General features: G+C 41.6%; 1 protein-coding gene across 1 annotated transcript in view; it reads left to right on the forward strand.

Annotated features, from left to right (window-relative positions):
- The window catches only part of INO80 (INO80 complex ATPase subunit), a 243,974-nt gene that overhangs the window by 28,272 nt on the left and 188,927 nt on the right, over positions 1-26,775 (forward strand). The window contains exons 2-5 of the mRNA XM_089654321.1: positions 17,530-17,721; positions 19,843-20,009; positions 20,444-20,511; positions 25,427-25,579. Coding sequence (XP_089510447.1) covers positions 17,579-17,721; positions 19,843-20,009; positions 20,444-20,511; positions 25,427-25,579 — 531 coding nt within the window. The 5' untranslated portion in view covers positions 17,530-17,578. The remainder of the gene's footprint in view (positions 1-17,529; positions 17,722-19,842; positions 20,010-20,443; positions 20,512-25,426; positions 25,580-26,775) is intronic.

The raw sequence follows: 26,775 nt of genomic DNA on the forward strand, positions 1-26,775 counted from the left end.
ATATATATAATTCGCTCTCAGGAACAGTGTGTTGGGAACTGACAGGGAGCAGAGCTGCATTGTAAACAATGCAACTGTGCTCTGTGTCAGTGTTTGCCGGCAATCGCCAGGACCCGGAGGGTAATGACTGGCCAGGACCCGGTGATTGACACCCGCGGCCGCCTCACGCGCGCCCCCTGCCTGTTTTGCAAAATTATGTTTTAAAACGTGATTTTGCGCAGCGGTGCCGCCCTGTCACCGTTTTTATACAGTGGCTGGTCGGCAAGTGGTTAAAAGAAAAAACTAAAATAATGTCCCTCACAGTAGATCCAAAGTCAATCACAATCGCCAAAAAAAAAAGAATTTAAAAGAAAAGACTCCACTGAAAGGTGGAAAATTTCAAGAGGTATGAATACTTTTTCAAGGCACTGTGTATCTTTCTGTAATAAAAATGAGGTTTTAACCTTTTCAATGTCTGTTTCTTTGTTGGTACCAAGAAAATCCTACTGACCCTGTAGTTCTTTAGATCTTTTGATCACATAGTAAATTGTTGAAAGTTCTGAAATAAGAACTGTGTGATTTCGTTTACTTGATTATTTAGAGCGTGGTTGCACTTTATATATTGATTAGAGGTGAAGCCTGCCAAACATTACTGGAGCTTCCATTCTCCTCCTCCTCTTGCACTCAGCATTTATAGAGAGCTCCTTGGTCACAATGGCTCCTATGCAATATGCAAAGAGGAAAAATACTCTGGATCATGCAGTAACAATTTTGTTAAAAACAAGTAATTCACTTGTACAATTTACAATGTGCAGTACTCAGTTCTTAATACTGTTCCACATCACATCTCTTAAACATACCCTAACCCCTGGTTCACATCTGTGTGGCTGTGCAGGCTGCGATTTGCTTGGGCACGAGAGCCCTTTCATTTGACTTGACTCCTGTGCCCCAGGAGTCTCTCCCTGCACTACTTGTGAAATCGCAGCCCGCACAGAAACTGAGGTTCTCAGTATGGGTGTGACTTCCAGTGTGGGCGACGTGCCATTAGAATTAATAGCACCCATCTGTGGGTCCAGCATTTCTCTGTGGAGTGGTGCGGCTGCAGTTATTTGTGCGGGTCCCGCAGCAGCACCACCCTTACAGATGTGAACCAGGGGTAAGTGTGGACAATCCCCAGTAATGTTTAATGCTTATCAATTTTGCAGCTTTGTGGGCGTATATACCATTATTGCTGTCAGCTGCTGATATATGTAAGAGAGGAACATTGGGATATATTTTATGTGCACACTGATATAATTACATTAACCACTTGAGCTCCTGAGGATTTACCCCCTTTAATGACCAGGCCTTTTTTTGCTGTTTGGCGCTGCACTAATTCAAATGATAATTGCACGGTCATGCAATGCCTGTACCCAAACAAAATTTACGTCCTTTTTTTCACACAAATAGAGCTTTCTTTTGGTGGTATTTTATCACCTATGCGCTTTTCATTTTTTGCGCTATAAACAAAAAAAACAAAAACATTTTGAAAAAAAACAATATTTTCTACTTTCAGCTATAAAAAATATATCGTAAACTCAAAGTTAGTCATAAATTTAAGCCAAAATGTATTCTGCTACATGTTTTTGGTAAAAAAAAATCCCAATAAGTGTATATTGATTGATTTGTGTGAAAGTTATAGCGTCTACAAAGTAGACACCCTAAGCTATCTGCTGAGAGACATATTGGGGTTTATTTACTAAAGCTGGAGAGTCCAAAATCAGACTCCCTTCTGCATAGAAACCAATCAGCTTCCAGGTTTCATTGCCAAAGCTTCATTGAACAAGCTGAGGTTAGAAGCTGATTGGTTTCTATGCAGAAGGGAGTCTGATTTTGGACTCTCCAGCTTTAGTAAATAAACCCCATTGTGTCCATGGAAGATTTATTTTTTTTCCACAAGTTTCTGGAAAATGACAAAAGTTTTTTTTGTTTTGTTTTTTTTTACACAAAATTGTCATTTAAATGATTTATTTCTTGCATAAGCCATGGGTATATGTGGAATTACACCCCAAAATACATTCTGCTACTTCTACTGAGTATGAGGATACCACACGTGTGAGACTTTTGCGAGCCTAGCCACACAGGAGCCTGAAATCCAATGACCACTTTGAAAGCCTGAAGGTGCGTAACTTCTTCGTTTCACTTCCCCACTACCTATCAGTTTCGGAGGCCCTGAAATGCCAGGATAGCACCAAACCCCCCCAAATGACCGCTTTTTGGATATGGACACTCAAGGAATTTAAAAAGAGGCATGGTAAGTATTTTGCATATCTCATTTTTTCTCACAAGGTTTTGAAATATAAAAAAGAAAAGAAAAAATATGTTTTTGTTTTCTTTCTTCATTTTCCAAAAACTTGTGGGAATAAATGAGATCTGCAAAATACTTACCATGCTTCTTATCAAATTCCTTTGGGTGTCTACTTTCCAAAAATTGGTCATTTGGGGGGGGGTTTGGTGCTATTCTGGCATTCCAGGGCCTCCGAAACTGTGATAGGTATCAAGAAGTGTAATGAGGAAATAAAGCCCTTTAAAAGCCTGAAGGTGCTTATTGGATTTTGGGGTCCTGTACTTGGCTAGACTGCCAAAATGTCTCTCACCTGTGGTACCCCCATACTTGGGAGAAGTAGCAGAATGTATTTTGGGGAGTAATTCCACATATACATATGGCTTGTGTGAGCAATAAATTATTTAAATGACAATTTTGTGTAATTTTTTTTTTTTTGTCATTTTCCAAAAACTTGTGGTAAAAAAATAAATTCTTTTATTGATTCAAAGCCTTTACAAGCTACCATTTTAGATTTACAGAGGAGGTCTAGAGCTATAATTACTGCCCTTAATCTGACGTTCATGGCGATACCTCACATGCATGGTGCAATCGCTGTTCCCATACTGGCACAGGGTCAACGCTCACGACCGCAGATGGGCGAGGGTCCTTTTTTTTTTTTTTTCCCTTCTGATTTATTTAATTATTTTTATACTCTCCCTTTCATTTTTTTTTTTTAAATCACTTTTAATGCTATCTCGGGGGGGGGGGGGGGCATTTTCTTCCACTGCTTGTAAAGGCAATCCTGCAGCTAATTAACCACTAGGAATGCTTTTACATGAAAGCCCATTGCCGGCTGAAAAAAATTATACCAGGATGATGCCTGCAGCTGCAGGCATCACCCTGGTATAACCATTCAAAGTTCAGTGATGTACCAGTACTTCGCTGGTCCTTGTTGGGTGTATATGCTATGTTCTTTTTTTTCTTTATGCAGCCTTTGGGCTGAATAGAAAAAAAAGAGAAGAAATCTCTGCCAGAAAAAGTGTGTGGTATGCCCACCATTAGAATACCTCACTGCATCCACCCACTTCTAATGGTGGGCACACATGAAATGTGCCAACAAATATAAAATATATATGCCGAAGCATAGGGGCCATCCACCCACTGACCACCCCAGGCCCCCATGCTTCGGCATATATGCTCTTTGTTTTAACTGCGGATGAAAAATCTCATCCAACAGCGCTGCCCACACTGATTTATGTCTAAGCTGAAAGCATTCCTGCAAACAGAAATGGTTAACAATAAAACAGTAAAAGTAGAACAATCACAAAAATGACAACAAAAAAAACTAACTTTTTTTGGTTTTTACATTTTTTTTATTTTTTGGAGGGTGATTTGTACTTTAAATTTTTTTTTTTTTAACTTTTTTTTTCAAACTTTAAACATTTTTAAAACAGATGGTAGGGTCTCCCCAAATGCGATAGCCAGTTTCCTGACTACCTAACATCTTTCGAGACCCTGTGTAAATGTGCCCTGATCTGTGCCGTGCTGTACCCTATACTAATAGTTCACTAGTGTATGGTAGAGGCGGAAGCAGGGCTTGACGCAGAGGCCAGGTTGGCCGGGACAGGAGGGACAACAATAGCGGCTGTCACGACTAATTCCACGTTTGCTGCAGACCAGGGTGGATAAAAATCAATGATTTTTTTTTAAAAATCTAAAAAATTGGATTTTTTTTATTTAAATCGGATTTGTTTGTTTTAAATCTGATTTTTTTAAATAAAATGCTTTTTGAGGAAAATATATTACCATCCAAAGGTTATTCCATCATGAAATAAAGATTAGGTTTTTAATTATGTAGAATAAGGCTGTATATGTTTAATTTTTTTGGTAAATAAATTCCATTAATCCATTCACAATGTCATGCTCTTTCAGAGGTTTTATAAGATTATTGGGCAGTTGCTCTGCCTACAAGATATCACAGATGCTTGATTTACTTTTTCAGTTCTCAAAACTGAATTTGACTCAGCGGAGATCACATGCCTCTTCTTTGCAGCAAAAATGTTATAACATGAACTGAGTTAAGAAAAAGACCTTAATCCTAACTTCTACAAACCTATGAATACAGAATCAACCCCTTCAGTGCTAAGTTTCAAGAAGTTCAGTGAATAGAATAGAAACAATATTTTTCTGATTGTTTGGAGTGGAATAGATCTGCACAAGAAGAAAGTGAAACTAAGTGTGAGGAGGAAGGGGCTGACAGTCTAAATTTCTTAAAATATGTATATTTTGTTTAGCCAAATTAGTTAACAAACATGGATGTTTGTTTAAGCAAATAACATATGCTGTAATGTTATTGTTTCAGTTGAATAAATCTATTTAAATTGTTATTTTTAAGGTAATGATTATTTTTCTCCTTCCTAAGTACAACAGAAAAGTTGTCCAAATATGAATGATTAACCTATTAAACTGGGGATAAAAAAACTAATATGAAAAGTTGTTATTCTAAAAATTTTCATCTACTTGCATATTAAAGTTATACCAGCAAGAATTAGTCTATGATTTAAATCAAGCCTTATTGACTAGTGATTTAAATCAGTTTGATTTAAATCAAATCCACCCTGCTGCAGACACAACATCTTTTTTGGGGTCTTCTTTGGGTTGGGGTACCAGGAATGGTATCGGGAAAATGTCTCTCATGCAGACGGCTAACTGCACCCGGGATGGGGGTTTGGGGCGCAGCACCTTCTGGATACAAAAGGGCCCTGATGATCTCTAACTGGAATTTTAGGTAGGATTCACTATGTCCAGTTGCTTTGTAGAGAACAAAAGCGTTATATACAACCAATTGAAATAAACAGACACTTTTTTGTACCAGCGTCTGGCTTTTTGGGAAACTAAGTACGGCTTCATCATCTGGTTGTTGAAGTCTGCCCTTCCCATGTTAAGGTTATAATTGTGGACACAGAGGGGCTTCTCAACAACACCAGCTGCCGTGGCAATTTGGACGGTCGTATCTGCGTGAATGGAAGACAGGAAGTAAACATCCCGTTTGTCCTTCCACTTCACTGCGAGCAATTCTTTTTTTCTCAAGCAGGCTTTTTCCCCTTTTCTAAGACTGGTATTTACAAGCCGTTGGGGGAAGCCCCGGCGATTAGGTCGCACAGTGCCACATGCGCAAATTCCCAGATTGAACAAATGTCTAAATAGTGGCACGCTTGAATAAAAATTGTCCACGTATAAGTGGTACCCCATATGGAAAAGGATGACACCAAGTCCCAAACTATCTTGCCACTGCTCCTCGTGTAGTCTGGGCATCCGAGGGGCTCCATGTGACTATCTTTTCCCTCGTAAATCCGAAACTTACATGTATAGCCTGTTGCCCTCTCACAGGTCTTATACATCTTGACCCCACATCTGGCACGCTTGCTGGGGAGATATTGTTTGATTACAAGGCGGCCAGAAAATTGAATGAGGGACTCATCGATGCCGATGTTTTTATGGGGAGTATACACATCTGCAAATTTTTGGTTAAAGTGATTTACGAGGGGCCGAATTTTGTGGAGCCGGTCAAATTCAGGGTCACCTCAAGGACGACTGAGTGTGTTGTCGTAGAAGTGCATAAAACGCATTATCGTCTCATATCTATGCTTGGCCATGGCAGCAGAAAACACAGACATGTGAACAAGCGGGTCTGTGGACCAATACAACCGCAATTGATTTTTTTTTATTAATGCCCATGTTGAGGGTTAGGCCCAAAAAAACTTTAAATTTGGAAACCGCAATGGGTTTCCATGCGAATGGTCTCGCAAGGTTTGAATTTGGGCTGGCGGCGATAAATTGTCGTGCATATAAATTGCTTTGATCCACAATCAATGCATAAAGATCATCTGTAAAAAACAGCTAAAAAAAATCAAGGGGAGTATTTAAATTTGCTGTTTCTACCTGAATTCCGGGTTGGGCAGTGAATGGGGGAAGTAAGTGTGCTGCAGAATTTGTGGGCTGCCAATCGGGATTTGCAAGCACATCCGGAAGGATACTAGGGGCTCTACGGGCCTGTCTGCGAATTCTTGGTGGCCGCGGGACACTACTTGTGCTCGCCACCGCACCAGCTTGTACTGCACTTATGGGACTCGCCACGTCACCAAGTGATACTGCAGTGCTGGTATGTATAAGACTAGGACGGACTAGGCCGCTGGTGCTCGCCAGTTCACCAAAAGGTAGTGCGGCACTAGTACTGACACTCTGCTGCATATGAGAGTCATCATGCATTTGTACCACCTCAGCAACCTGGGAATGGGGTCGGGTACACCTGATCTTAGCAGGGACCTCTTCTTCGTCATCTGAGCTATCTGTCAGGGTGCCGCTGCTGTCTATAGGTTCGTATTCTGAGCCTGATTCTGCCAGTGAGTCTTCCCCTTCGCTCTCACCTGACATGCTCAGAATCCTATAGGCCTCTTCACTAGTGTACCTTTGCTTGGACATTTTGGCCACTAAATTCACAGGTACCTAGTGCGACTCACGGGAAAAAGAGCGCCTGGCTGTCAGGGACTGCTTGAACCGCTACAAAAAATTTACCGACAAGTGCTAACAGCGATCAGGCCTGATTCTGTGAACACTGCGGTTTTGTGTGTAATGTATCAAGTGACCGTTATCTACTGACACTGCACTTGCTGGGGGAGAAGGGGGGGGGCGCAGGGGCTAAACGCAGGTGCTGGCAGGTGTCAGGGCTGATCCCGGTAACGCTGCGTTTTTGGGGATACTATAGTAATGTGAACGCTGGTATAGTGATAGTGATCAAAGATATTGATCCAATCAGACACTATACTAGCAATGGAGGTTTAGCGTGCAAGTGAGCGTGTTCCTGGCAATCAAGGGGTGAAATGTGATTACTTGTGTGCTAGTGGCAATCTGACGCTATCTGGGAGGGGAGCTAACTTACGCTAACACTATCTTAAGTCACCAGTGACACTAATACAGTGATCAGTAAAAATCTGTTCACTGTAATCAATGACACTGGTGACAGGGCAGTGAAGGGGTTAACTGGGGGGGGCGATCAAGGGGTTAAATGGGATTACTGGTGTACTAGCGGGCAAACTGGCGCTATCTTGGAGGGGCACTAACACTATCGGAAGTCACCAGTGACACTAATACAGTGATCAGTAAAAATATGTTCACTGTAATCAATGACACTGGTGAAAGGGCAGTGAAGGGGTTAATTGGGGGGAGGGGGGCGATCAAGGGGTTAAATGGGATTACTGGTGTACTGGCGGGCAAACTGGCGCTATCTGGGAGTGGCGCTAACACTATTTGAAGTCGCCAGCGACACTGATAACAGTGATCAGTAAAAATCTGTTCACTGATCAATGACACTGGTTACAGGGCAGTGAAGGGGTTAACTGGGGGGGGCGATCAAGGGGTTAAATGGGATTACTGGTGTACTAGCGGGCAATCTGGCGCTATCTGGGAGGGGCGCTAACACTATCGGAAGTCGCCAGCGACACTGAGATAGTGATCAGTAAAAATCTGTTCACTGCCCTGTCACCAGTGTCATTGATCAGTGAAGGGGTTAACTGGGGGGGATCAAAGGGTTAAATGGGATTACTGGTGTACTAGCGGGCAAACTGGCGCTATCTGGGAGGGGCGTTAACACTATCGGAAGTCGCCAGCAACACTGATACAGTGATCAGTAAAAATCTGTTCACTGATCAATGACACTGGTGACAGGGCAGTGAAGGGGTTACCTGGGGGGGGCGATCAGGGGGTTAAATGTGTCCTAGGTGTGTTCTAACTGTAGGTATGTGCTGTTTTACTCACATTTCTTCTGTCTTCTTCTCTGTCTAGAATGAAATGTGCCCAGGCAGAGAAGAATGACATCATATCCTGTCCTGTGTAACTGTCAACACAGGACAGGGACTGATCATCCGATTTCAGCCGGACATCACAGGCTGAAATCGAATGATTGATCCCTCCGGGATCAAATCGTGACACCCGTGTGTCGGCGGGAGCGCGCGCGCCCCCATGCCCGCGAAAACCTCGGGAGCGCGGTGCACGGTTTAAAACGTGCTTTTGCGCAGCCGTGCCGCCCTGCCACTGTTTTAATGCAGTGGCAGGGCGGCAAGAGGTTAAATATGTCTAGTGTGGGGGCATGGATGTGAGCAGACAGACTGAGGCTGAGCTCCCACGAGAATACTGTAATACTCCTGATCCTGAGGCACCCGCAACTTCTGACCCACACCCTGGTCTCCCGCAATGTACCTACACTGTGCCTAGCGTGCCTGTGATCCATTTTACAGCTCCAGTCCGACGTTTAAATGCGGTAAAGATGAGGGAGGATCAAGCTGCGCAACTCAAGATGCAAGATGGCGCCGGCACCCTTCCACAGCCACAAAGCCTGGTCGGGGATAGATCAAAGGAACAAAAAATGGCCACTGCCCCAGTCTATAACTGGCCTTCACAGCAAGCAGTACATGGAAGGGCGATGCATTTCAAACAATAAAACAAAAATTCCCAGCACCAATTTGCCAGCCAGCGTGCAAACAAACCAAATTAACCTGTCTAACATTAAAACGGGTTTAGTTAGCACATATTTGCATATACATGCGTAAGCTACAGAGTCTCGTCACGGCACCCCAGTATTCTGTAGTTCCTAACTCTACAATTTTATGAGCCCCCATAGTAGAGGCACATGTATTTAATGGATAGACCAAGGGTAGATGGACCTGAGGGAGCCACCCCTCCTTTAAAGGTACAGGAGCGCACTCGACACCCAGCATGTAGCATTTCAGACATTGCTGGCAAGCTGGAGAGGTATGCTTGCACCCCATCTAGGACTTGTGCTTCACAAACAGTGAGTGATTCTGCAGGAGAGCCTGGACAGCATCAGCCTGCCTCTCATTCCCCCAGGATGCTGCAGAGGGAGGGGGGACTGAACCGGAAACCATGTGGAGTGCTGAGAGGAATGGAGAAAGCAGGCCAACTCTGCACAGATTACTGACCCACCAACACTAGCAGACGGTTTTGCGGAAGTGCAGATATGTAATTTCTCACTACATGGCATCAAGGAGGATATTTCTTTAGTTCGGCAGGATATACAAAAAATTTGTGAACAAACCACAGCTTTAGAGTGGATGGTAAACTGGCTCCCCTGAAGGCAAACATACAGGCCACAAGGTCAAAAGTCATTCAGCATGAAAATAGGTTGCAGGATATGGAAAGCAGACAACGCTGAAATAATATTCGTATTCTGGGGCTGCCTGAATGAGCAGAGGGCAAGCAACCAGCCGAGTTAATTGAACATTGGCTATTGGAGGTTTTTGGGAAGGATAGCCTTACGGCCCTGTTCACTGTTGAAAGAGCTCACAGGATTCCCGCTAGACCCAACGCTCCTTGCCCATTCATTCTGAAATTGCTGAACTACAAGGACAGAGAAAAAATCCGCACCTTAGCTCATCAGAGAGGAAATATTGACTTTCAAGGTTCTAAAATCTCTTTTTTTCCCCAACGTCTCTACGGAAGTCCAAAAACAAAGGGCAAAATACCAAGATGTGAAAAAATGCCTTTGGGCACTTCAGTTGTCATATGCTATGTTGTACCCAGCCAAACTCAGGGTTGTGGATGGCAACAATACACAGTACTTTGATACTCAGGCAGCACACTGGCTAAATGGTTAGCACTTCCGCCTGGCAGTACTCGGGTCGTCGGTTCGAATCCTAACCTCGGCACCCCCTGCCTGGAGTTTGCATGTTCTCCCTGTGCCTGCGTGGGTTTCCTCCGGGTACTCCGGTTTCTTCCCACACTCCGAAAACATGCTGGTAGGTTAATTGGCTCCTGTTTAAATTGGCCCTAGTATGTGTATGTATGAATGTGAGTTAGGGACTTTAGATTGTACGCCCCTTGAGGGTTAGGGACTGATGTGAATGTACAATATAAATATATATATATGTAAAGCACTGCGTAAATTGACGGCGCTATATAAGTACCTGTAATAAATAAATAAATACTCCATTTGCTGCCTGCTCTTGGTTAGATCGCAATGAACAGCGACTGTATAATACTAACAAGGGATGTCCTTATCCTGATAAGGATGTGTTTTCTATGTGCCTTAAATATCCTGTTAGGCGGGTGGTGGACCCCCATTATATTACCTTATCAGGTTTTTGGAATAGGTCACCAAAGTGCTCATGCATCCCTGGTTTCCAAGCTACTAGTGCTACCCCCAGTAGTATCCCTGAGGGGAATTTATGGCAGCTTGTTAATATTGACAGTTTGAATGATTTTCGTTTGGAACACAAGTTGACCTTTCGATCTTCGAGCAGCTCAAGGTGGTTCTCCATGCTCTGCAATTGTGCTGTATGTCCCGGATTACCTAGGTGCTTTTCTCCTTCATTTCAGCTCCATCCTTTATGGGTGCCGTTGCTCATGTGGATGTGTTACACACACATGTGCGCACGCATGTTGTCCAGTGAGCTGTCTTCGAGCACTGCTTTCTCATCCTGCAAGTGCTTGTTCCATTACGCCTTTGACATTTTTATATAATTCCTATATATAACACACATACACATCTTTTATACATTTTTTATATAATTATTAATTTTTATAAAATTTTTTATTTTTTTTTCTCTTTAATTTCCTATATATTTATATTTCTTATGTTTCCATGTCTGTGCATACATGCATATACCATACACTATACCAATTTTACCAGATATTATACTATATTGTAACAATACTTATTTAATTTTATTTTATTTAAACTTTGTGAACCATATTAAGAAGTTTTTTGTAACGTTTTATATCAACATTTATGTTTTACTAGTGATTTATCTCCTTTGTTCTTGTATATAGTATCGCATATGCATTTCCATCCATGGTGCACTACATTGCCACACATGCCTATGTTACATCATATGACTATACTAGAATGATAGCACACACCCTGTAGGCTGCATCTCTATGAATTAATAAGTGTCTCTGCTGGGTTTCAGATCTACTCTCTATATTAAATCCATGTCCCATGGTTGTCTATGGCAAGCAGAGCACTAGGCAGCTTTGTAGCGTTGCTCATCCATCCATCCATCTATTTAAAGGCGAGCAGTGCAGTGCATCACCAGGGAAGGATTTTTATTTATTTTTTTTATATATATGCGTAACTTTCCATTTATTTATTTTTCACTATGCACACTTATGGTTCATATGATTTTATGATTGTCACTAGTTTCAATGGTTTTATTTGTACGCGTATGTGTGTATATATATATATATATATATATATGTGTATGTATATATGTATGTGTATATATATGTGTATATATTTTTATAGACCTTTCGTGTTTACTTACACTATGTTGATGCCCCTGTGACTCCTCCACCTGCACAGGGGAGTGTCCAGGATGGCCCATGTGACCTTTGGTTTAACTAGTAGTGAGCATATAAAAGAGGGAGCAGACATTTGGTCAGTTGGCTCTGAGGAAGAGGCAAGTCCTCAAAACGCGTCAGCCTTTTGGATGTCTAAACTCCCTATTGCGGACTGTTACTCAGCGCGGTGTTGACCCAGCTGTTCTTTTATGATGTGCCTTGACTATATTGTCGTTTGTGAGTACAACACCTACTTTATTTTTTATTAAACATTTTTTATGGTCCTGTGCGCCCTCTTTTTGTTCTTTCCCCATTCAGTATATTTGGATTCCCCCGGTCCATTTGAGGGCAGCAAGGTGTGCATGTTCCAGGACATTCTTAATGTGGTTGTAGCCGGCATCGAGTCCATCCCCAAGCGCAGGAGCATTTGTGTTTGCTGGTTCTTTATGGGTGGCACCTGGGGTCTTCTTCTATGTCTACCCAGCATAAAGTGTCTCGAGACTTTTGTGGTCTTCTATGATCTCAACAATTTCAGCAACATATACTAAGATGGCTGCCCACTTGACTTTGATTTCCTGGAACGTTAGAGGACTGGGTGATGCTTGTAAAAAGCAGGCTGTATTGAGTGCTCTGTTGTCCTACAATCCTGTTTGTTTACAGGAGACACATGCTGACCGGGGGGATGATCAGTCTTTTTTAGCAAATCTCTGTTTAAATTTCAGTATCACTTCACTCATTCTACCTACAGTTGTGTTCAAAATAATAGCAGTCAGATATCACTAACCTGATCAATCACTGTTTTTGGTAGAAATGATATTTCTACATGGCAAATAATTTACTAGCAGGTGTAGTAGAGTAATAGAAATCCAACAGACCCAACAGTCATGACATGCATGCTGCTGATTCTGTGTAATTGAATCACTAATTGAAAGGGGCATGTTCAAAATAACAGCAGTGTGGAGTTCTATTAGTGAGGTCATTCATTCTTTGAAAAACAGGTGGCAATTATTGCCCTTATTTAAGGAAGGAAGGCAGCAAATGTACATGCTGGTTACAGTGCATTTTTCTCTGAAATTCTGAGGAAAATGGTTGTTCCAGACATTGTTCAGAAGAACAGCGTACCTTGATTAAAACGTTGATTGGAGAGGGGAAAACATATAAAGAAGTGCAGAAAACGATAGGCTGCTCAGCTAAAATGATCGTAAATGCTTTAAAATGGCAACCAAAACCTGAAAGACGTGGAAGACTCAGCCAACAATCAGCTCCAGGAAGATCAAAGAAGGTCTAAAGTTACCTGTGAGTACTGTTACAATTAGAAGACGCCTATGTGAAGCCAAGCTATCTGCAAGAAACCCCCGCAAAGTCCCACTGTTGAAAAAAAGACGTGCTGAAGAGGTTACAATATGCCAAAGAGCACATTGACTGGCCTAAAGAGAAATGGCGCAACATTTTGTGGACTGATGAAAGTAAGATTGTTCTTTTTGGGTCTAGTGGCCAGAGACAGTTTATCAGATGACCCCCAAACACTGAATTCAAGCCACAGTACACTGTGAAGACAGTGAAGCATGGTTGCCCAAGCATCATGATATGGGCATGTTTCTCATACTATGGTGTTGGGCCTATTTATCGCATACCAGGGATGATGGATCAGTTTGAATACATCAGAATACTTGAAGATGTCATGCTGCCTTATGCTGAAGAGGAAATGCCCTTGAAATGGGTGTTCCAACAAGACAACGACCCCAAACACACCAGTAAACGTGCAACATCTTGGTTCCAGACCAACAAGATTGACGTTATGGAGTGGCCAGCCCAATCCCCGGATCTTAATCCAATAGAAAACTTGTGGGGTGACATAAAAAATGCAGTTTCTGAGGCAAAACCAAGAAATAGAGAAAAACTGTGGAATGTAGTCCAATCATCCTGGGCTGGAATACCTGTTCACAGCTGCCAGAAGTTGGTTGACTAGAAGCAACACAGATGTACAGCAGTTCTCAGAAACAGTGCTTATACAACTAAATATTAAGTGATTCAAAGGAAAGCAAAATCTTCCAATATTTTTCAGTTTATATAGTGAATGTTTGAGTTTGTAAAGAAGAATACAAACACTGCTATTTTTTTTTGAACAGTCTAATATTCACTTTTCTTCAAATTTTTTAGAAGAACAACACAAATTTTGATATTTTTTTCTTCATGTTTTGATTTTAAATAGAATGTTTAGTGTTCCCAGTGCATTTGTGTGTTTGGAAATAAAAGCTATTAGAAGGATTTTGAGCTTTATTCACTTTTAATATAATAACACTGCTGTTATTTTGAACACAACTGTATATGTTATATGAGATAGAAGAGTGGACTTTATGGGTGCCCAAAGATTACACTGAAAAATTATTAAAATCTCCACAAAAGTGTATTGATACAAAATAATACCTATGAAAGCATTACATAAACAATTTCAATTGACAATCTTCTGTCCACGTTGCCAGGAACAAGCAACCGCCCCCCCAAATGACCCATTTTTGGAAAGTAGACAACCCAAGGAATTTGATAAGAGGCATGGTGAATATTTTGCAGATATCATTTTTGTCACAGAGTTTTGAAAAAGAAGAAAAAAATAAATTTTCGTTTTCTTTCTTTGTTTTCCAAAAACTTGTGGCAACAAATGAGATCTGCAAAATACACACTATGCCCCTTAGCATATTATTTTATTATTATTATACAGTATTTATATAGCGCCAAAAGGTTTGCTCAGTGCTATACATTATAGTGGGGACAGAAAATGAGACAATACAGTAACAAAACAATACATGAGGGGCTCAAGGGCCCTGCTCTTTTGAGCTTACAATCTAGTATACCTTAGAGTGTCTGCTTTCCAAAAGGGGTCATTTGGGGGGTTGCTTCTACTATCTTGGCATTTCAGGGCCAACATTATACAGTTGCAAGAAAAAGTATGTGAACCCCTTGGGATTACGTGGAGTTTTGCATGAATTGGGCATAAAATGTGCTCTGAACATCATCTAAGTCACAACAATAGAAGAACACAGTCTGCTGAACATAACACTACACAAACATTAGATGTTGCCATGGTTTAATTGCACATAACATGTAAACATTCACAGTACAGGGTCAGCAGGGTGTCAGCACCCATGTTTAGGGTGTAACATAATACTATTTACCAATTCCCTCACCTCCCCCGATTTCCCCCTGTCTGTAGGAGTTTAGGGAAATGATAAGTCCTGCTCAGCTTCTACCACCCCTCTAACACTGTCTAGCAGGGTGCATGAATAATAGCTTTTTAGCTGCATTCACCACTTAAAAAAAAGTAAATTACATTTAACACTTTCATATGCCAGCTTGTCTTTAAAATACCTATTTTCCACTCTGAGAGCAAAATGATGGGGCTTTAACCACTTGCCGCCCAGTTACAGTAGATTTACTGTGACCAGGTGGCAGCTGCAGGCCCATCAATGTAAATAACCGCTGCCGGATTGCTTCCGGGTTTGGGGCATGCATGTGTGCCATTCCCCCCTTCCCAGTTGGACACAGCGCAATTTTGTCAACAGTTGTCAGACAGTGTTATATGGCTGAGTCCTGCTGATTGCAGAGCAGCAATCTGGCTGTTTCTAGAAAAAACAACCATATTTCTTAGTAAAAGCAGCTCATATAACACACATTACACATGGTTTGTTAGGCACACAGTTAACCCCTTGATTGCCCCTTGATGTTAACCCCTTCCCAGGCCAGTGTCATTAGTACAGTGACAGTGTACAATATTATCTGTTCACTCTATTAGTGTCAGTATACCATCCATCAAGGGTCTGTTAGCGCCAGATTGCCCGCTACTCTATTACAGTCCCACTATAAGCTGCTGATCACCGCCATTACCATACTATGGCATCATAACTGCATAAATTCCAGTGTATATACCATTGTTTTTAGACATAACTTTCACATAAATCAATTAATATACAGTTAGGTCCATATATATTTGGACACAGGCACAATTTTGGATTTTGTCAGGTATTTACCAAAACATATTCAAGCTATAGTTATATAATGGATGTGGGCTGAAAGTGCACACTCTCGGGTTTAATTTGAGGTTATGTACATCCAAATTGGAGGAAGGGTTTAGGAATTACAGCTCTTTATAGTAGCCATTCCCCCTTTTTCAAGGGACCAAAAGTAATGGACAATTGAATCAAATGCTGTTTCATGGCCAGATGTGGGCTACTCCTTCATTATTTATTCATCAGTTAAGCAGGTAAAAGGTCTGGAGTTGATTCTAAGTGTGGTATTTGCATTTGGAATCTATTGCTGTGAGCGTACATCATGTGTTCAAAGGAGCTGTCCATGCAAGTGAAACAGGCCATTGTAAGGCTTCAAAAACTAAACACATCCATCATAGAGATAGCAGCCACATTAGAAGTGGCCAAATCAATAGTTTGGTGCATTCTGAGGAAAGAAAAACTCACTGGTGAGCTCAGCAGCATAAGAAGGCATGGACGTCCACAGAAGACAACAGTGGTGGATGATCGCAGGATCCTCTCTATGGTAAAGTAAAACCCATTCACAACATCCAGACAAGTGAAGGACACTCTCCAGCAGGTGTGCGTATCATTGTCAAAGTCTAAAATCAAGAGAAGACTTTATGAAAGCAAATACAGAGGGTTCACCACAAGGTGCAAACCATTCATAAGCCTGAAGAATAGAAAAGCCGGATTAGACTCTGCCAAAAAAATATCTAAAAAAGCCAGACCAGTTCTGGAAAAGCATTCTTTTAACGAATGAAACGACGATTAATCTGTACCAGAATGACGGGAAGAAAAAAGTGTGGCGAAGACTTGGAACTGCTCATGATCCAAAGCACACAACGTCATCTGTAAAACATGGTGGAGGCAGTGTGATGGCATGGGCATGCATGGCTTCCAGTGGCAATAGGTCATTGGTGTTTATTGATCATGTGACAGAAGCAGCTGGATGAATTCTGCAGTGTTTAGAGATATACTGTCAGCCCAGATTTAGCCAAATGCAGCAAAGTTGATTGGACAGCACTTCACAGTACAGATGGGCAATGCTCCAAAACACACCTGAGAGTGTGAACTTTCAGCCCATATCCATTATATAACTATAGCTTGAATATGTTTTGGTAAATACCTGAAAAAACCTGTACACTATGCCATGTAGCAGAATACATTTTGGCCTAAATGTCTGAAAAATATATATATTTTTTTATAGGATTTGTTTTATGAGAAAAAATAGAAAATATCTTTTTCCAAAAAATGCCTTGGTCATGAAGGGGGTAAATCCTTCCAGAGGTCAAGTGGTTAAATAAACATTAACATTATTGTAAAGGTTGTTTTTTTCATTAAAATTAAAAAGATGCTACACTTGGTGGTCCCTTACACCAGCGCTGTCTGCTCCTTCTTCATGCAGATGCTCCTACAGCAAGCCCTGTGCTATGGGGGTACCTATGTGGGCGCGCTCCTGAGCTGGGCTGTATACGTCCCTAAACATACACAGTGTGGTTCTACCAAGCCTGTCCCCCCACCCCTCTCCCCCTTCCTTCCTAACTGAATTTGACTGAGAGAAACAGGAGCCTATGGTTCAGTGTGTTAAGGCAGGAAGAGTGACGCTGATGGGACAATGCTGTATTGGTGAAGGAGTCAGGTAAGTCTTAAGGGGGAGAGGGCACAACAACCAGTGGGATGTTTTTTTTTACCATAATGCAGGGAATGCATTACGATAGGAAAGATTTAGACTTTAGAATCACTTTAACAAAAGTTTTTCAAAATTTTTTTTATACTTTATAATAATTATGCAAATGATTTATAATAATTTTATACTTTATAATAATTATGCATAATATGAGTTTGTAAAACTTTTTTTTTCCACAGCCTTGAAGCTCCTTGAGGGTCACATTCTGTATGAAGAGAGGTTGAGTCTATGGCAGCAGAGCTAGAAGCCACAGAGGATGGCTGTTCCACAGACCTTGCAAAGCCCCTCTACCTCCAGTACCTGGAGCGCTCCCTGCGACTGGACCAGTTTCTTCGCCAGACATCTGCTATATTTAATAGAAGCATCTCCAGGTATTCACTTGCCTTTTGAAGAAATTCCATTTAACTTCACTGAATATGTTCATTAAAACTATCAATCCAATTCGTACCATCAATATCAATAATTTCCTATAGTACCTATTTTGCAATTTTTATAATGTGCTCTTGTGTGATAATTTAAATGCTACTGAGGGGCATTTACTAAGACTGGAGCTTTCAATTTCAAAGCTTAAGGCCACTTTCACACTGATGCGGTGTAGTTTTCCTGTACCGTGGATGCAGTGCAGTGGGCCCACGGGTTGGTTGTGGGTTGCTGCGCTTTTCCATAGAGTTCTATTATGTCCAGTGATTTTGGTGTACTTTCTGAAAGCATACCAAAACCACTGGACATAATAGAACTCTATAGAAAAGCGCAGCTAATCTGAACCAAACCTGCAGGTGCACTGAGCTGCACCTGCAGTAGGGACATACTGCACTGCATCAGTGTAAAAGGGGCCTAGCTGAAGCTAGAAGCTAATTGGTTAATATGGACAGCTGCTCCAACTTCTGTTTGAAGATGATAATGAGCCAGTTTAATTTTTAATACATTATAGCCAGGGAAACTTAGATAATGCTGAAATCCACTAATGCTGTATAAAAAATTTATTTCAGTTATGCATAATTATATTTGAATGTATTGTATGTGCAGCAAGCCTGAATTTATTATGCAAATGAACCTGGAAAGCATTGCAACCATGATCAATGGGTTGCAATGCTCAGGCTCCTGCAGACTTTAGCGCCAGCTCTGTTTGTACTGGGGTAAGGACTTTTGCAATGTAGTTACTGAGCTGGAGGAAGCATCAGTGGACTACAAGTGCAGTAATCACAGAGCTTGTGTTCCTTTGAGAAGTAGAGGTCTGTCTGCTACGGTGCCAGATGTGACTTGTTTTTCATTCATCACAGATCTCTATGAAAGATTGACTTAGCTGTGCAGCCATGCAAAGTTGACAGCTGCCATGGTAGCTTTTGGTATTGTTGGTATAGCACCCAAAATTGGTAATTCACAAATGATATACCCTGCACAGGTTTATTGGTTCATCCATTAGCATGTATCAGAGCAAAAACTAAGACTATCCTCTGTCTTAAGCCTGACCAAGGCACAAGAAAAAAATGGACATGCTGCAAAAGTTTCCAGCCCAACCTTCCCATACAAAATAAGCTTTCATTGATGCCAATCAACAGATCACCTCTAACTTGGCCTCATACAATTTGTTGTCAGAAATTTGCAGTTAAACTATTTCAATGGTTGTGCTTTCACACAAAGTAGCAAAAACAAAAACAAAAAATACATTGTAAAAAAGTTGCACAATTTTAAATTGATTCTAAAAGCTTAATTAAAAAAAAAAAATAATATACATGTTTATATTAACCTGCTATGTGTAGTAGTTTTGCATAGAGTAGCCAGGATCCTCTTCTTCTCAGGTCCCTCGCTGGCACTCCTGGCCCCTCCCTTCTATTGGGTGCCTCCACAGCAAGCAGCCTGCTATGGGGGAACCGGAGCATGCGCATTTCCCAGCTGCTGCTCTGTGTGTCCATTCATGGCTCGGACCTGCCCCCTCTCTCTTCTCATTGGCTCACTGGCTCCCGCAGCTGTCTCAGCCAACAAAGAGACTGAGTCCCGGAATAGCCGAGACTGCAGTGCACATCGCTGGTTCTAGAGGGAGCTTAGATGAGTATTGGGGGGCTTGGGGAGATGCTGTACAGAGAAGTTTTTGTAACTTCATGCATAGAATGCATAAAGGCAAAAAACCTTGAGCCTTTACAACCACTTTAAGGGCCTGTGTCATTGGGCTTTTGCTCACTTCAAGTGTATTCTGCAATCCCATACAAGTCTATGGCAAGGCAAAACCCCTCCTAAAGCAGATCAGCAGGTTATCTGCAGATCAAATGCACAGTCATTGAATTCTGAATTATCTTAGAAGCATCTCAGATTGATGCCTTTGACACAGCCCCTAAATAATAAAACCAAAAGTTTATAACAGGTTTGAAAATTTTGCACATTGCTGAATATATTATTTTCATAATTTTTGTAAAATGGGAATTTTAGACAGACAGTGCTCTTTGTTAAGATATTTTGGATCTCTCTTTTACATAACATACTTATAACACATTCAGTGATGAAAGTGAGGATGGCTTGGATGAGACCCCCCTGCTTACAGAGTCTGAGGATCCTTCCATGCAGGTGAAGGAGGAGCCCATGTCACCTCTGCTTGGAGAGCTGTCAGAAGAAGGTAATCCAGGACTGCCTTCTGTTCACTCGCTCAATGGAGTCCTACAAACAGGTTTGTTTTAAAGCTTCAAAGCTGTAACTTCTGTATGCTATGCTTCCAGTTGTATGAGAACCCCTTATGCGTAGAATTCTACAATTTAATTAAGCTACACGGTGTAGTCCATACATAATATCTTATCACATGGAAAAATATATTAAATTCTTTGTATCCCCATTGGTATGACTTGACTGTTAACTGTCTATTAATATTAGTGTTTTCTTTCTGGTTGTTAGATTTTTATGCAAATGTTTTGTCTCTTTATTCTGAAGTGAAGGCCCTGCATGCTGCATATTGTTCAGACACTTGTAATAGCAGAAAATTTTGGGGGGAAAAAAGCACCATGCATAAAAATGTCAATTTACACATAGTAGACTGTTATTTTATTAGTAGTAGTATTTTATATTGTGCAATATCTTAGAGGAGATCATCATGTTTTCTCTCTTTAGAGGCAAAATTTGAGCGAGGAAGTTTGTATAACTTTTCGAAGTTAAAGAAAAGTCGAAAGTGGTTAAAGGTAAGTAATAATGTAATAGTAAGTATCCAGGACTTCTCCAGGGTGTCACCCATCCTCTGGAACTCCCTGCCCCAACCCATCAGATTATCACCTACTCTCCTCTCCTTTAGGTGCACCCTGAAAACCCATCTCTTCAGGGAAGCCTACCCCCCCCCCCCCCCGCTAACTTGCCGACCTCCTCCACTCTTCCTACCACTCCATCCCCCACAGCTATCTCCTCCTGTGCCACCATCCCCTCCCTCCTAGATTGTAAGCTCAAAAGAGCAGGGCCCTCAATCCCCTCATGTTTTGCATTGTATTGGTATTGTTCTGTCACATGTTCTGTCCCCCTTTGTAATGTACAGCGCTGAGTGAACTATTAGCGCTTTATAAATACTGTATAATAATAATAATGTGACTCCACTTCATCAAATTAGAACTTCCTGTTATGGCAGGATACCATTAACCAGCTAGTATCCCTTATCTGTATATTAATATTGGCAGTATTGCCAGACACAGGTACTCAAGCCAAGCATATAGTTATCTATATTCCACAGGGAGTGCCAAATAATATATATTTAAAATAAAAATATATACACACACACACTGAAAACATATTGATCAGAGTATAGCATCAAGTCAATGAAACGCCTGGGATATTGATCTGGTCAGTAGCAGAGGGGGTTGTTAATCAGTTTCAACTGCTTTGGTGTTAATGAAATTAGCAACCGTGCACTAGATGGGCAACAATGAGATGACTCCCAAAACAGGAATAGTTTTACAAGTGGAGGCCACTGACATTTTTTTCCCTACTTATCTTTTCTGACTGTTTTTTACTAGTTTTGCATGTGGCTAGGGTCAGTGTCACTACTGGTAGCATGAGGCGATACCTGGACCCTACAGAAGTTGCACAGGCAGTCCCACTCTTCCAGGATGGCACATAAATATGTGCCAGTGCCAGAAAGTTTTCTGTGCCTCCCAGCACAGTCTCAAGAGCATGGAGGAGATTCCATGAGACAGGCAATTACTCTAGGAGAGCTGAACAGGGGCGTAGAAGGCCCTTAACCTATCAGCAGGAACGTTATCTGCTCCTTTGTGCAAGAAGGAACAGGATGAGCACTGCCAGAGCCCTACAAAATGACATCCAGTATGGCACTGGTGTGAATGTCTCTGACCAAACAATCAGAAACTGACTTCATGAGGATGGCCTGAGGGCCCGACATCCTCTAGTGGGCCCTGTGCTCGCTGCCCGGCACCACAGAGCTCCATTGGCATTTGCCATTGAACACCAGAATTGGCAGGTCTACCACTGGCAACCTGTGCTTTTCACAGATGAGAGCAGGTTCACCCTGAGCACATGTGACAGATGTGAAAGGGTCTGGAGAAGTCGTGGAGAATTTAATGCTGCTTGTAACATCGTTCAGCATGACCGTTTTGGTGGTGGGTCAGTGATGGTCTGGGGAGGCATATCCATAGAGGGACGCACGGACCTGTACAGGCTAGACAATGGCACCCTGACTGCCATTTGATATTGGGATGAAATCCTTGGACCCATTGTCAGAACCTACGCTGGTGCAGTGGGTCCTGGTTTCCTTCTGGTGCACGACAATGCCCAGCCTTATGTGGCGAGAGTATGCAGGCAGTTCCTGGAGGATGAAGGAATTGATACCATTGAATGGCTCCTACACTCGCCTGACCTAAATCTAATAGAATATCCAATAGATATCATGTTTCAGTCCATCCAACGCCGCCAGGTTGCACCTTAGACTGTCCAGGAGCTCAGTGATGCCCTGGTCCAAATATGGGAGGAAATACCCCAGGACACCATCCATCAGCTCATTAGGAGCATGCCCCGATGTTGTCAGGCATGCATATAAGCACGTGGGGGCCATACAAACTACTAAGCAACATTTTGAGTTGCTGCAATGAAATTTCAGCAAATGGACTGGCCTGCTGCATCATTTTTTCACTTTGATTTTCGGGGTGTCTTTGAATTCAGTCCTCTGTAGGTTGATAATGTTCATTTTCAACAAATGATGGGGCATCCTTGCATTTCTAACACATTACCCAGTCAATAGTCAATATCAGTATAGATATCCAGCATGACATTTTTCCCCATTGAGATCTGATGTGTTTTCATAGTGTTCCTTTAATTTTTTCGAGCTGTTTGTGCGTGTGTGTGTATATGTGTGTGTGTGTGTATATATATATATATATATATATATATATATATATGGGCAAAGAAGTATTTAGTCAGCCACCAATTGTGCAAGTTCTCCCACTTAAAAATATGAGAGAGGCCTATAATTGGCATCATAGGTAGACCTCAACTATGAGAGACAAAATGAGAAAAAAAATCCAGACAATCACATTGGCTGATTTGGAAAGAATTTATTTGAAAATTATGGTGGAAAATAAGTATTTGGTCAATATCAAAAGTTCATCTCAATACTTTGTTATATATCCTTTGTTGGCAATGACAGAGGTCAAACGTTTCCTGTAAGTCTTCACAAGGTTGGCACACACTGTTGCTGGTATGTTGGCTCATTCCTCCATGCAGATCTCCTCTAGAGCAGTGATGTTTTGGGGCTGTCGCTGGGCAACACGGACTTTCAACTCCCTCCAAAGGTTTTCTATGGGGTTGAGATCTGGAGACTGGCTAGGCCTCTCCAGGACCTTGAAATGCTTCTTACGAAGCCACTCCTTGGTTGCCCGGGAGGTATGTTTGGGATCATTGTCATGTTGGAAGACCCAGCCACGTTTCATCTTCAATGCCCTTGCTGATGGAAGGAGGTTTGCACTCAAAATCTCACGATACATGGCCCCATTCATTCTGTCCTGTACATGGATCCGTCGTCCTGGTCCCTTTGCGGAGAAACAGCCCCAAAGCATGATGTTGGATGCAACTCCGCATTCTCTCTCCTCCAAACACGACGAGTTGTGTTTCTACCAAACAGTTCTATTTTGGTTTCATCTGACCATATGACATTCTCCCAATCCTCTTCTGGATCATCCAAATGCTCTCTAGTAAACTTCAGACGGGCCCGGACATGTACTGACTTAAGCAGTGGGACACGTCTGGCACTGCAGGATCTGAGTCCCTGGCGGCGTAGTATGTTACTGATGATAGCCTTTGTTACGTTGGTCCCAGCTCTCTGCAGGTCATTCACTAGGTCCCCCCCGTGTGGTCCTGGGATTTTTACTCACCGTTCTTGTGATCATTTTGACCCCACGGGGTGAAATCTTGCGTGGAGCCCCAGATCGAGGGAAATTATCAGTGGTCTTGTATGTCTTCCATTTTCTAATTATTGCTCCCACAGTTGATTTGTTCACACCAAGCTGCATGCCTATTGCAGATTCAGCCTGGTGCGGGTCTACAATTTTGTTTCTGGTGTCCTTCGACAGCTCTTTGGTCTTCACCTTAGTGGAGCTTGGAGTGTGACTGTTTGAGGTTGTGGACAGGTGTCTTTTATACTGATAACAAGTTCAAACAGGTGCCATTGATAAAGGTAATGAGTGCAGGACAGAGGAGCCTCTTAAAGAAGAAGGTACAGGTATGTGAGAGTCAGAAATCTTGCTTGTTTGTAGGTGACCAAATACTTATTTTCCACCATAATGTGCAAATAAATTCTTTCCAAATCAGCCAATGTGATTGTCTGGATTTGTTTTTTTCTCATTTTGTCTCTCATAGTTGAGGTCTACCTATGATGCCAATTACAGGGCTCTCTCATCTTTTTAAGTGGGAGAACTTGCACAATTGGTGGCTGACTAAATACTTTTTTGCCCCACTGTGTGTATGTACACACACACACACACACACACACACGCCCCCCCCCCCCCTCTTCAAGCATCTTGCATTCTTCCTCCATACTCTGGGTCCTTGGTTTCCAAATGAGATGCAAATGTTGCTCTCATCAGAAAAGAGGACTTTGGACTACTGAGCAACAGACCAGGTCTGGTTTTCTTTAGCCCAGGTAAGACACTTCTGACGTTGTTTGTTGTTCAGGAGCGGCTTGACAAGAGGAATACGACATTTGAAGCCCATGTCCAGGATCCGTCTGTGTGTGGTGGCTCTTGATGCACTGACTCCAGCCTCAGTCCACTCCTTGTGAAAGTCCCCAACACTTTTGAATGGCATTTTCCTGACAATCCTCTCCAGGCTGCGGTCATCCCTGCTGCTTGTGCACCTTTTTCTTCCACACTTTTCCCTTCCACATAACTTTCTATTAATGTGCTTTGATACAGCACTTTGGGAACATCCAACTTCTTTTGCAATTACCTTTTGAGGCTTTCCTTCCTTATGAAGGGTGTCAATGATGATTTTCTGCACAACTGTGAGGTCAGCAGTCTTTTCCATGATTGTGATTCCTACTGAACCAGACTGAGAGACCATTTAAAGGCTCAAGAACCCTTTGCAGGTGTTATGGATTAATTAGCTGATTAGAGTTAGACACTTTGAGCCTAGAATATTGCACCTTTTCACAATATTCTAATTTTCTGAGATTGTGGATTTGGGGTTTTCATGAGCTGTAAGCCATAATCATCACAATTATGACAAATCACGGTTTGAACTATCTTGATTCTATCTCATATATTAGTTTCACCTTTTAAGTTACATTACTGAAATAAATGAGCTTTTGCATGATATTGTAATCTTTCGAGTTTCACCTGTGTGTGTGTGTATGTATATGTATATATATATATATATATATATATATATATATATATATATACACACACACACAATTTATGCATAAATGACTTTGGGTCAAATGGTATCTGCCATATAAGAGATGCTATTTTCCTGGATTTCATGCATATTTTTGTGATCAGTGCCAAATATTACTTATTTATTTTCCTTGAAAAGGAAGTTTCTTGACTACAGTAAAAATAAATATTTTAAAATTTTTTATGGCTTTGAAATTCTCTGTTTTAGAGCATCCTGCTAAGTGATGATACCAGTGATTCTGATTCAGTGAGTGATGAAGAAGAGGATGGCTACACTCTTTCTAAAGAGGAGCTTTATAACATGTTGCGAATCCACAAATACAAAAAACTTCACCTGAACAAATATCACAAAGACAAAGAGGTACGTCCAAGAACCCCATTCTTTCTGCTTAATGATTTTAGTAGTAATAGAATTAGGCAAGCTTATGGATGTCTTATCTTTAGTCTAGCTCTTTGTGTTTTGTTAGAACTTTCTATTCTGCTATATTAGTTATTTGCTTTCTTCTTTACTTTTTATACTTTCATAATGCTACCTATGTATTTATCTTGTTGTCTTAAGTGGGATACACACTGTAACGGAACCGGTACCCGACCGCACTTGGGTATATTCCGTTATCCTGCAGCTTCCCCTGTCCGAACACCATCCATGGACCACACCCTTGAAATCCCTCAGGAAAATAGACAGCACCCAGCTCTTAAAACAGAAAGCCAACTCTTTATTTTAACACAAAACGCAGAATATATACAGAGGGCGGGGAAACACAACCAGGAACAGGAAATACATCATCAGCCCGCCCTATCAGTGGGAAGGGCTACAGGGAACCACCTCAACCAACCCAAGACACAGAACAATGGGATGAAACACATGGCAAAAGGATATTGACCAACCCCCACACCAATACACAAACAGTACATCCCATAATAGTTGGCTGGACAGGAAGACACAGCACAATGGGGGGTAGCACATGGCAAACAAACAATGGACAGCCACGTGGCCTAGACAAAGGAAAACACACAAATGCACAAGACTGGGACATTCACATACACACCCTGTACCCCTTAACAGGCACAGGGTGGATTAAACATAATGATTTGGGGAGATGATACAGAGGTCCCCCCACCCCCAAAAGTCACTCCCGTCACACACACTATGAGAAAATCGGAAGAAAAATTCCGCACGAGGAACGATCATTTGATTTTCGTATAGTGTGTACACAACTTTCGACATTGATTCAGACTTTCCAAGCAAAAATTTATGAAGGAACAATTTCCAAAATTGTTCTCGTATGTGAACACGTCTGATTTTCCCTCATTGTATACTGTTTTTGTACCAGAAAAATTGTATACGAAAGACTGCTCATGATCAGAAATGATAAAAAATGATATCTACGCTACAATGTTTCTATGTCAAATAATAAAAGCGTTTGTCATTCTAGAATTTTTGTACAATTAGTACCATCCTCAGGTTGGCCTTGCTATGAAACCTCAAGGAAAACCAGATGATCGTTCACCTGATTTTCCTATAGTGCGCACCCAGCTTAATCTTTTGTGTTCCAG

This window comes from Staurois parvus, unplaced genomic scaffold (assembly GCF_062004578.1).
Source record: "Staurois parvus isolate SC_StPar_1 unplaced genomic scaffold, SC_StPar_1.0 ptg000751l, whole genome shotgun sequence".
Taxonomy (NCBI): Eukaryota; Metazoa; Chordata; class Amphibia; order Anura; family Ranidae; genus Staurois; species Staurois parvus.